This window comes from Harpia harpyja, chromosome 8 (genome assembly GCF_026419915.1).
Source record: "Harpia harpyja isolate bHarHar1 chromosome 8, bHarHar1 primary haplotype, whole genome shotgun sequence".
Classification (NCBI taxonomy): Eukaryota; Metazoa; Chordata; class Aves; order Accipitriformes; family Accipitridae; genus Harpia; species Harpia harpyja.
This window is the reverse complement of record NC_068947.1, coordinates 16,757,759-16,770,075: the sequence shown is the minus strand read 5'-3', so window position 1 is coordinate 16,770,075 and position 12,317 is coordinate 16,757,759. Positions and strand designations below refer to the sequence as shown.

The 12,317-nt window shown below is 38.5% G+C and overlaps 1 protein-coding gene across 1 annotated transcript in view; it reads right to left on the bottom strand.

Moving 5' to 3' along the window:
* Positions 1-10,607, bottom strand: part of GART (phosphoribosylglycinamide formyltransferase, phosphoribosylglycinamide synthetase, phosphoribosylaminoimidazole synthetase) — a 34,915-nt gene extending 24,308 nt beyond the window's left edge. The window contains exons 1-6 of the mRNA XM_052793863.1: positions 10,379-10,607; positions 7,275-7,423; positions 3,040-3,135; positions 2,135-2,309; positions 1,344-1,455; positions 7-75 (exon numbers count right to left, since the gene is read on the bottom strand). Coding sequence (XP_052649823.1) covers positions 7-75; positions 1,344-1,455; positions 2,135-2,309; positions 3,040-3,135; positions 7,275-7,419 — 597 coding nt within the window. The 5' untranslated portion in view covers positions 7,420-7,423; positions 10,379-10,607. The remainder of the gene's footprint in view (positions 1-6; positions 76-1,343; positions 1,456-2,134; positions 2,310-3,039; positions 3,136-7,274; positions 7,424-10,378) is intronic.
* Positions 10,608-12,317: the final 1,710 nt, after the last annotated feature.

Here is a 12,317-nt window from a genome sequence, read left to right as displayed (position 1 = left end):
ACTTACAGAAACTTCTTCTCCTTCAAGAAGTTCTTCAACAACAACAGTTTCCCCAGCTGTGCCAAAAGTCTTATCCTACAGTAAAAACAAAACCTCTTTATTTCTGTTTCAGTTATTTTAAACTATTCAAAATGCAACAAGAAAAAGTATTTTTAACACAGGAAGAAAAATGCAGCACAGTTTTGAGACTATTAATCCATTCTCCACCCTGGGTATGTCAGCAATAGTAAAATCTTTGCTCCTCTTTTCTGTTTATTCTTAAATAAATCCAGATTTTATGCTTAAATATTTTTAAATTGCAAATTATATTTATGACTTACTGAGCAATTCCTCATGCTCTATCTTCTGAAGTTTGCACCCATGATACTGAGACTAATAACAATGACTGTCAAGTCTATAATCTGAACTTTTACTTTACAAGAAAGTGCAATTCTATAGACTATATTGGAAGCAGGCAATATTGTCATATTCCAATGCAATGTTTGAACACTGACTGCACATTTAGGCAATTAAGAACAACCAACCCACACTGACAAGATAATTTTGCGTATCTACAGGACTCTCTAACATATGTTTTTTTTGTTCCAAGACATTGGGCCACATGTTAAGACATATATTTGTCCAATAACCATACACAGACATACACACACAATGAAATGTGAGTGCAGACCCTATATTCTGACTCTTGGAATACAAGTGTGTCAGATAACATCTCCTATGATCAACATAGCTCCACTGAATTGTAGATGCTGTGCTGCTGACACCAGCTGAAGACCTGACCTTTATGCGTCGTATTTTCCAGCTCTATGTTCCTAACTGTTCAGATGAAATTGCTTCATTTTGCTTCTCTTCAGATTTTGATGGTCCTAATATATTTTTTGAATATCCTACCTAAATGTATACTTAACTTGAAATAATTCCACTGGAATTTTACTACACATTTAAGTGCTGTGTGACTGGAGTCCTAAAGCTGATGTTGCTTGTCAAGATCCAGCTCAATCACAGTGTTAATATTACAGCACTGTAGTACCTGTTTGATTGCAGCAGCCTCAAATGGTAAAAAAAAAAAAAAAAAAAAAAGGAAATCCATATGGAAATAAATGTGGGTTTTCATTAAGAATTATTTTATTTCAGCCTACAGGAACTATGCCTAAAAAGAGTACCCTGCCTTAAGCGATAAATATGACAGAGCTTCATAGCTGTCCAAATAATGGTAAAAGAATTGATGTCTTTTACCAAGTTCCTATTACATAGAAATAAAGAATATCTTTGAGACTCTGAGACAGTTAACAACTTATTTTGTGTAAGAACTCCTCCAGTTAGTGCATGACATTTCTACTCACCTGCATGATTTCAGTAACAGCTTTGCAGGCTTCTTCCTTGTTTGAAGCCACAATTACTCCTTTGCCAGCTGCCAGGCCACTAGCTTTTACAACTAAAGCAGGGAAGTTTGCACTTCAAAGACAGAGAAGAGAGATTCAACAGTAAACACTCTGTAGGCATTTTGAACATTTCAATAGTTGAAAGATCAAAATACTTATCAGTTTTCATAGCAACCATTTTACCTTATTGAATAACACACAAATAAAAACCAGGCTTCTCTTGTTAGTCTATGCTTGTGAAGCATTTCTGCTTCCTGTTTTTTCCCCACCACTGAATTTCATTAGTGTTCTGAAAGGTTGCTTTCCTTTTAATAATTTATTGTTGTATCATTTTTGGGTCACCTGGATTGTATTTTCATGAGTAGATAGATCCATCATTTGCCGAGTAAGTCTCCAATGCAGAATTTATATTCGTGGAGAAAAGGTACAAAGGCGGCAGAACATATGACTATCAGACTGCAAGCTGTGTTTCCACAGCAGGCAATTTGAAAAAAAAAAGCTTGTCCTATATCCTCCTGTAAACTGAACACTGGAATTTATTTTCATTTTAGAACAATAAATAAGAACCATTTAATTATCAGACTTATTGCAGTGTGATAGTGTCATGTTAGATTATCCTTTAAAACGTTTACAGATGTTCTATCACAGACAAAAGTATTAATACAGAAGTAACCATTTGATTGTTTGTTTTGGATACCTAGCACACTGCACATTGCTGTAAAAAAAAATTTCTAAAAGGATAAGAATTTTACCTGTTAATAAAACTACATGCTGCTTTAGGATCACTAAAAGATTTCCATCTTGCAGTTGGGATCTCATGACGATCCAAAAAGGCTTTGGTAAAGCTCTTACTGGACTCCAGCTGAGCTGCCTTTGCTGTTGGACCAAAACACCTTACTCCAGCTGCTGTCAAGTCATCAACAATTCCTAAAAATGACAACATGAAAAAATTTTATAAATCACCAGATGATTTATAGGAGTCAGGTAGTCCACGTCTACAGATGCACTGATTTGTTGGAACAAGTATGTCAGGAATGGTAAGCCATACAAATCTACCAAGTGCCTGTTCTACCAGATGGGCCTTAGATGCATTCTTAACTGTAATCAGGAGCAGGTAACCCTGCAATATCTGGGGCTAAGAATATATGTGGCATTTGGTAAGAGATGACAATCCCCCCTTGTTTTATTCTAGCTTTTAGCTAAAAAGTTGACATTAGTCTTTTGGGAAGATGACAATTGTTGATCATGTAAAAGATTAAAACAGAAAAATTATCAGCATGTTTATAAATGTTTTTTTTTTACCAAGTCTCAAATTACTATTGTTTCAAAAAATAAAAATTCCATAGGAAAATCAAAACTCTAGTTAAGGTTCCTATATGGAAACACTTTGATACCTCTTTTACTAATCCCAAGCACTTAAAAAGAAACCAAACATCTAAGGATATTTTAACTGTTATATTGCTCACACAATACCCTTCAGAAATTAATTTTCACCACAGCACAACCCTGAATTTCAGGGAAACTGCCAAGGAGGATCTGTTTCCATTCCTGTTGAAGACATTCAGATACTGTTGAGTGGTGCACAGAAGATGGAGACTAAAATTTACTTTTCTTCCTAAATTATGAAGGCTATGATTTTTAGCTCGCTTTCTCTTACCAGCAGCAAGAGGAACCTCTGGACCAACCACAACCAGCCTGATCTCCTGATCTCTGCAGAACTGGGCAAGTGCAGCATGATTGCTGACTGAAACAGCTGTTGAAGATACAAAAGGGCAGTAAGACTGCATTCATTACTGTTGCTTAGCACTTATTTATCACATAACACTGAAGAAGTATTTTCACCAGTCTCACATTCTTGAATGGCAGGTCACTGTCAATCTGGAAGAGTGAGGCATACACTAATACATAGACTTACACGCAAGGCTTAGACCAAAATACACCACCAAACCCCGAGGCAAAGGCTGTGGTTCCACATGCATTGTCAACCCACCTTGCTCTTGAAGGTGAGAAAAAAATTTTGTGGTTCTCCTACACTGCCATACAGTACACTGGTCTCATCTCTAGGAACATCCTGTTTGCCAGCACAAGAAGCATTGCGAAAGATCCAAGTGAAAAATAACTCGCAAGCAAAAATACATTTTTCAGCCAGTCTCTTCCCTGAGTAGGGTCACCATGAAGCTTTACACATGTTTGTGCCAGCACGGTGCAGGGGACAGGAACAAGTGGCTGGTGGTGGGATTGCAACTGGTTTCTTTTCTTTTTTCCTTCTTTCTGTAGTGCCAGTTAAAAATTGCTGCACTAAACTGATCCCACTGAAACAAAGGGGAATCTGAACATTTTTTCTTACATTAGGCTGAACTTAATAAGAGCAGGTGCTGTAATTATGGGTGAGGATATTTGGTCTTAGTTTTTTACAACCATTATCTTTCCATAAACAAACATTTAATATGACGACACTTGGAATGCCAAAAACTGTGTAAACAAAAGAAAAAGCTTGCATGAAAGACAATAATGTCAAGTCTCATGGTAAAAAAAATTACGCAACGCAATGCAATTCCATTGCTTTTATCAAGAGTAAATAAAGCCAAGGTCTACAGAGGATGGGAGCACGAACCCAGAGAGAGTCCAAAAAGCGGTAAGCGCAGTCCGGCGTGGAATGGCTGCCCCTGCAGGGAGAAGACTAACGCATCAGGGCACGAAGCTGGCAAAGGGAGCACAGTAGAGCACAACACACCCTCTGCGCAGCTGGACTACTTGAAGTTTTGTCCGTAATCTCCTGTTAGTGACCGTACCAGCAAGCACGCCAGGAGCTGATGGTCTCTTCCAGCTGGTTTACAGGGAAGTGAGGAGAGAGAAAGGAGAGGCAGTGATACAGCAGCTTCTGCTGGACAAACAGACACAATTTTGTGTCGGTGCCCACTGAGCTCCTGTCATCCTATATGAATAAATTGCCTGCTTTCACAAGAGAAGCTGCTATTTCTGCGTAAGAGATGACATAAAAGCAACTATCTGAAACCTACATTTTGGTTACAGATTTACCCTATTTGGGTGGAGTGGGGGAAAAAACCAGACTGAACATGAATAAAAATTACCTCCTTGATACCTATTTAATGGTTCAATTATTTTGTTCCACCAACATTTGTAAGTAAGGAGTAGCAAAGGCCTTTGACTTCCGTGTGCAATTTAAGCCAATTGACTTCTGGCTCACAAGACAGCAAAAACAAAAGCATAACACCCTTGGCTTTGAAGTACTGATTAACATAAAGGTCAATATTGTCTTTCAGTCCCATGGGGCTGTTGTGAAAGCAGCTGGAGAACAGCAGATCCTGACTAAAGAGAGTGGGAGGTCTGGTGGGCAACTGAAAAGGGACGATCCCTGTTCCCCGCGAGCTTAGTCCATGCAAAGGGGTGCAGGGAAAGGAAAGAGCCCGTAAGGTGATTGTGCTTTTCATCCCAAATTGTCTTGCCGCAGGTCTGATCTACTAGTGATATGAACAGTGATTATGGCACGAGATTTACATGTGGAAACGTCCTAGTAACAAACAGAAAGGAATAAATCACATTGTTAATATGTAATTTTAACTTTCCCCCCAAACATCATTTTCCTCAGGATGTAGACTGAAAGGGGACATTCTTGTAGCTGTGTTTCATTTCTCAAAATGACAGCTAAATGTTCCTTTCACACCAGCCAGAAGGACCTTGGACCAAGGTTTTCAAAGCTAGAGCTTAAAGTTAAGAGTATAAGTTACACTGAGAGCTAAAATATGATGGAAGGAGGTGTCAGGATGCTAAAGTCCATTCCCAGACATGTATATGTCTATCTCTGGATTCAGCAAGCCATTCTGTATGCTTCTGGCACCAAAATTGCCCTGCTAATTAAATATAAATTGAATATAAAACTATATTTAATCACTCAACCTAAATCTGTCTTTATTGTCAGAAACGATTACTGACTCAAATTAACCATGAAAACTTCTTTTGACTTAGATACAGGCAAGGTTTGAAGGATTTAAGGTTATTTATAATTTTAAGCTCACCTTTATATGTTTCAGAAATCATCTGAGAACCAGAGTTGCAATGCTAATTAAAGGCAATTTCATGAACCATGAAGGAAGGATGAACTTGCAGAGCCAAATCTTAATTATACCAAAAAACCAGGAACAATGGTAGCAGTTTCACAGACGTCTTTGCCCAGGCTCACACAATAGGGCTTACATGCTTCTGTAAAGCTGTTTTCCATTTTCTCCCCTGAGTTAAAATCTAGACCCCAGTGGTAGGACTAAAATGCCTGAGCAGGTAAGACAAATTGTTTCCTTAAAAACCAAAGAAGTCAAACTCTTCACAAATTCTAGATTCTTCCTCCCCTGAGGATTTCTCTCCCAAAGTATGTGTAAGCGCATAGTCTAGGAAAAAAAAATTATAGTACACATGGTAGATTTCATGGACCTGGCTCAAGCATTATTACGCACATGCTCAAATATTTTCCACTGTTGAGGGTGAAGTATTTTTTATGGAGTAACAAGGTGACAGAAAAGCACAGCAGTTTTTAAAAGACACTGCTTGTAAAAAAATACTGAAATTAACATTCTGCAGGCCATACAGACTGGCACTGACTCCATTTAGCACAAGGGTAAAGATTTTTGTTTGACTTCCTGGGATGAGAAGGAAAGGTATGACTTTCCTGTCAGGCTCTTCCTTGCGCCCTCTCCTCAGAGGCCAAATAGAACAAAAAACTACTTACAATACTGTGACTAGTCAAAGAAATTAAGGACAAAGTTATTTAAACAGCCTGTAATTAAGCATTCCAATGGAATTAAATACGATAATTACCTGCTGTATAAGAATCTGACAGGATTCATGTTTCCACATGAGATAGCAACAAAAAAAGATTTTACTCACATACAAATATATATGCAGAAAATTGTTGTATATAATTCACGTTCACATGCTTACGATGTTAACTTTAATTCTGTATGTTATCACAGGTTTTAAAGTGGAAACTTAAGCCAGTTGTTTAAAGTACATAATTCAGGATCTGTTATGTAAAGGGGACAAGACAGGAGTCTCTGAGTAATTACCCTTGGTTTTGTACTGACTCACTGTGTGCCTCCAGGCAAGCACCTTAGACCAGTATTTTTTAAATGCAGCACATAATTTTGGATGCTCAATTTGAAATACCTTAAGCTTGATTTCTCAAAACTAATAGCTATGAATAGTTTCAATTACAGCCAAGCAGAGCTTAACATATTAAGCTAGAAGCTCAGAACAGGCAGTCAGTATGAAGAGAGAAACATTTGAAAAGAACCTTAACTTCTTAAGGTCACTACAACAAAGGAATGAATGTTTTTCTATGGTTGAACATTTCAGGTGAGAAAGTATTCTATCAAAGGTTGTAGGGATGACAGGGCTTCCATGCGCTTCTGAGAATATAATAGTGAATTTAGTACTTTAGGTGCTGGCATTTGCTTCAGGCACTTTTCAGCTGTTCACCAACCAGTTGTTGAACTGCAGTGCCTACCAAGAGAAACCACCACCCCTTCCCTGCTAGGCTGCTGGGAGGTGGAAACCACAGCAGCTATCCCCGAGCTGTATTCCCAGAGGAACGTGCATTAGACAGATGGAGTTTTGGCTGCATCCTCCACCCCCAAACCTAAAGAATTAGGTATCACAACTGAGATCATATAAAATGAGTGGTAGTTGTGCAAGGCTTCGCTCAGGCATTTTTTTTTCTTTTTAACTGCATCTATATGATCTATTTCACATGTCCAAAACCTTAAAAAACAGTAATAATAATAATCTTTTCACATTAACAGCTGTGATTTCAGATTGATGACTAGAACAACTTACTGGTTGAGTTACCAAATTTAAAAATGGTATTTTTTTTTGTTTTACCTGAATTTGAAATTTTTCCATTGTCAGCTGTTCCTGCATTTCCTGGAGCAACATACACATGTTTTACATGTGGGGACTGGGCCAACTTCCAGGCCAGCGCATGCTCTCTCCCTCCACTGCCAATCACAAGCACCTGATCAGCCATTAGTCTGCATAAAACCAGAACACAAGCAAAACAGCCAGAATTAGTCCCGTGAGGTTAGGAAAGCAAGAGCTTCACAGACCACAGTTTTAAGTGCTGGGTGCAATGCAACTCACAACAGAGATGAATTGTCACTTTGTTTCAGGCAACAATATTTTTCTAAGGGTTTTGTTGGTTTAAAAAAATGTACCTGAAAATGGATAACTGACTTAATCAGATGTGATATAAACTAAATGTCAAAAACTGAACCGCTCCAGAACACAGAAGTAACCTGCAGGGCAACCCATCCTGGTTTTCCTTTAGTCAGACTGGCAACTTCTCCAAGTTATACAGAAGTCTGTGATACATGAAAACCCTTACAAGTGACCGGGCTGTGATTTGTAGCCTATAGAAATTCCTGGAGAATCCAGGTCTGCAAAGGGCAAAGCCCTTCTTATCAACTAACCGTATGAACACAGTATTACAGTGTTAAGAGCTGAATGGGACCACTCAAGAGTTTTTAGAGGTATTATCTGAAAGAGCTCTAAATAGTTCATGAAAAGGCAAGGCTAAGAGCAATGAGACAGGGAAATCAACTTCCAGCTCTGGCCTTCCTTAGGAGAGAACAACCATGAGGCAAACAACAGGGAATACCAGGTGTCATTAATAAAGGAGCTCGCTCTGAGAAGGCACTGCAGGACATCCACTCCTCTTTCCCATTCCACTGAGTTTTAGAAAAAACACATTAACACTCTCTTGGCCTGCGGAAAGTAGGTGTATGAACAAAGGCTGCAATTTCATTACAATTTTAAACTGTCCAAAACCTTTTCAGCAGTTTGGAAACAAAATGGTCACAAAAACTAAATGAACTGTTTCACCCTCTGCATGTCATTATCTGTGTGCGTGTACATAACTTACACATATTGGAGTGATGTCAATATTACAATTCTTTCTTTGAGCAGCTTTGAAAGTTAGCCTTTGCTTTTTAAGACATACTTACTTCTATGCATATTCTCTACATATTTACTGATGTAGATCACCTCAGAATTGCTATCCTGACAATGATACCACACAGCTAGCAAGGGAATAGAAGAGTTCACTTACACTGAAAAAAACCCCTGGAACTCAGAAAATAGTAAATAAAGAAATAAAGTAAGTACATAATTTATAAAATAAGTACACATATCTTTATCTGGAGTTCACTGAAAAGCAAAGGCTAGCCTCCTAAGCTATTCAAAGAATAAGCTGTTAAGAGTCACATTAGTCCAACATATATAAATTACACACACAAACAATGCCACTGCACTGGTTAAAGTGAGAGTTTTATTCACAGAAGTCAAACAGTCCCTGAAGAAGCTATTCAGCGGAGCAGAAAGCGAGCAGCTACAAATTGGCAGGTGGTCCTAAGCCCAAGTGCACCATGCACTACTTGCAAAAAAGAATCTAAAAGCTTTAAATCTTAACATATGCAAAATAACAATCTAAACCTATAAAAAATGGCTTAAGCATTTTAAGTCATGAGAATAAACAAAACCAGTTTTGTGCTGAAAATGGTACAATTTATTCAAAGGGCTTTGCATGGCCAGCAAAGAGGTCGGATGTGTCCCTCTGCTATACCAATCACCTCCCATTCATCAGGATGAGGAATGCAGCCCAGATAAGAGTTTTGGTCAAAAAGAACAACGAGTCTCCCTGTTGTAATCCCAGGACACGTAACACACAACCCTTGGTCACTCCCTGTGCCTCTTCCATTAAGCAGCTGGTCATTGAACCTGTGCTTGCCAATGTGTACAGTGCCTCCCAAGGTGAGCTCAGAGAAAAAACCCCAACACAGGATGCAGCTTGAATACACGCAGGTGACAGCTTCATTTCCAAGAGCAGCGAAAAGTCAGATCTCCTTTGTGGTCCCCTCCTCTGCGGGAGGACAAGAGAGGATGACTAGCACAAAGCACATCTTAAACAAAAGAAAAGGAAAAAAAAAATCCTAACAGACTTCTAAGGGAAAAGCAAAAAGGCACGGTATAAAGCAGATTTTCAGCCAACTGATAAGGCAGGGGCATGTGCCTCTCCCTCAGGTCAGCTGCTACAGCTCGACTTGAATAAAGCTGCTCTGATAGTTCTGACCCTGGAGAAACCTGCCCTTCCTGAGGACCTGGACTATGCAGGAAACAGCTTCTGCTCTGAGGACACTATGCGATGCGTACCGTGAACCTGATTTTTAAATCCAAGCCCTCTGTAATAAACTTTAAACAGGAAGACCCCACACTTGTTTTAGAAGCTATTCATATGCCATTTGCTAAGATATTTTAATCCATTAACAAAGGAATGATTTGTTCAGAGAGTGATACTCTTAGGCAAAACATCCAGTCAGAATAAAGACAAAATAAACATGAATAGAAGGATAAAATACAGAAAATTAACACTGAATTGTTCACTATGAACTAAACACACTGGAGTTAAAATTTAATTGTAGTTTCAGGCTGGGGGAGACCTATAGCTTTCTAATCAACACTGACAAATATACATGTTGCAAAGTTGTGGAGATGTTTTAATTACAAAACTCCAGGATTACTTACAATAAAAAAAAACACATTGGGGTGAAATTATCAGTTATGGTATACATATTTGGGACACCAAGTTATGCTAAACCTCTTTTATATTACAATTCAAGCAAAAAGAAAAGGTAAAAGAATAAGGGACTGGCTACAACAAAGGGATGAATTAGACAAAGACAGTGATGTAGGACAAAAGAATGCAATATATAAGAATAAACATTTATCATGTAGCAGGCAGCTATCCCATACACTGAAGTTAAACCAAACAAGCATGTTTTCAGTGCTGTCCAGAGACAGTCATCATTAAATACTAATTTTTAAGGCCAATTTTATCAATAATAAGTTGAGCTATACACATTATGTAATTTTCTTACAAGTACCTCAGAACTGAGTGCAGAGATTTAAACCCAAACAGAGAACATACTTACTCTATCCTACGTGCTGCCAGTCTGAGGAAAGTAGTACTCAAGAGTTCAGATGTGCAAAGAGAAAGGAGATAAGCAGACTCTGGTTAAAATGTAGTACCCCTGTCCCAATATTACCGCCCCATTGACGACACTGTGCAGCTAGCCAATGAACGGGAAAGTCCAGCCATTCCAGCTGGGAAGAGGGGACAGAAACTTGCATGCAAATGGTCTCGGAGTGAGGATCAAAAACTTTGCAGAGCAGAAGCAGCACATCCTGTTGTTTCTAAACTTGCAAAATAAATTCTGTCCCATCCCAGGTATTTTTTGCAGTTAAAAACTACTTACTAATCAGATTGTAAACATTCTCTTTTTATCTAAAAATGAGGCTATGCATAGTCCTATGCATATCAACAGTATGAAAGAGTAAGGTGCATGATGCACATTCATGCTCCATTAAGCCTACTGCTTAAAAATAGTAGGGCAGGCTTGAAGATCCAGTGACACTGTTGCCAGCTAAAGTAACTCAGCACGCTGGCAACTCAATCAAAGAATCACTCACTTTTTTTCCCTGAAGTAACATATTCTAATACTACTGTCAGCTGAAAAAAATTAATAATATACAGCATAAAGTTTTATATGGGAGCAAGTAAATAGAACAAGCCATGTATCATATGTTCAAATAAAATTTAACCGTTTTATAACAAAATGTGAGTAAAAAATATGTTTCAGCCATTTGTTTTGAAACTCAGTGTTATTTGTGCATCCCACAAGTGGTATCCTAGCAACTTTTATTTAGGGATGTAGCTTGAGAACTTCTGGTGGCAATCCCAGTTCAGGAGGCTCAAATCTAGCAGTGGCAGCCTTTCTTTTTCACACTGACATAAAAAGATGTTGTTTAGGCCCTCTGCTGCCCAGCAAGATCTTGCATTAAAAATAAAAATTCCAAGAGGTGACATTTCTTTTTATTTTGTGACTAATCCAGGAGTCAAAAATTTGTTCTCAAAAGACCAAAAGCCATTCACAAGGTAGATATTTCTTCTGTAAGGATTATCACACACTCAGGTTATTTGGAAGCAATATGTGAAATCCTTAAAGATTCCAAAGCACGGTACGTAATTACCTTCAGCAACCATTGTCTGCTATTGTAAAGAAGGAAGATATGTTTGTTTAAAAGATGTCTTAAAATAAAGACAAATGGCATTTCAGGCAAGGGTCTATTACTAGGTCCTTATATGAAGTAAGAACAGGAAAGCAAAAACAAGCTAATCACTCTGTGTATCCAAGAGGAGAGGACACAAGGATTGAGTGAAGACAAGTTGACTTCCAGAGCCTGTCCCTGAGGTTGCCAGTAGTAAGTCAGCAGGGACGAGCATCAGCCTAGAGACCTTTATCCTCCACAAAAGGTAGGGCTCACCAAGAATCTGGGCAACTCTTCCACTAGGTCAGGGCCTGTGGAGCAGAGAAAATAAAGTGAGGAAGGCAAAACCAACAGTATCTGATAGCTTTCCCCATCCTGATTCCTCCACAAGGCATGGTGAGATTTCAAATACAGGTAGAAGTGAGATGAGGCTACTAACTCAGCTGCTGCCCCTTCCCTATTAAGAGGGAAGGGACAGGAGCCATTGACTCTTTCTCGAACTGATCCTGTGCACAGACTTGTTAAACTCAGCTCCTTGGTTGCATTTATGAAGGTAACTCTATAAGAAAATGTAAACTCCTTAAGCAATTTCTTCCCAAGTTTCAGTTTCATATCATACGTGTGTGGTGCAAGTTACCTAAGTATTTTATCTCAACTAGGTGGAGTCTCGTAATAAGCCATTGCCTTATTACATCACCCCTAACTAAAGCATTAAAAAGGTGCAATTAAAATAAGATCTATGCAATATAGCACAAACAGTAAAGGGTATGACTGGTGGCAGCTCACTGCTTCAGACCGTGACTTTTTTTTTTTTTTTTTAAA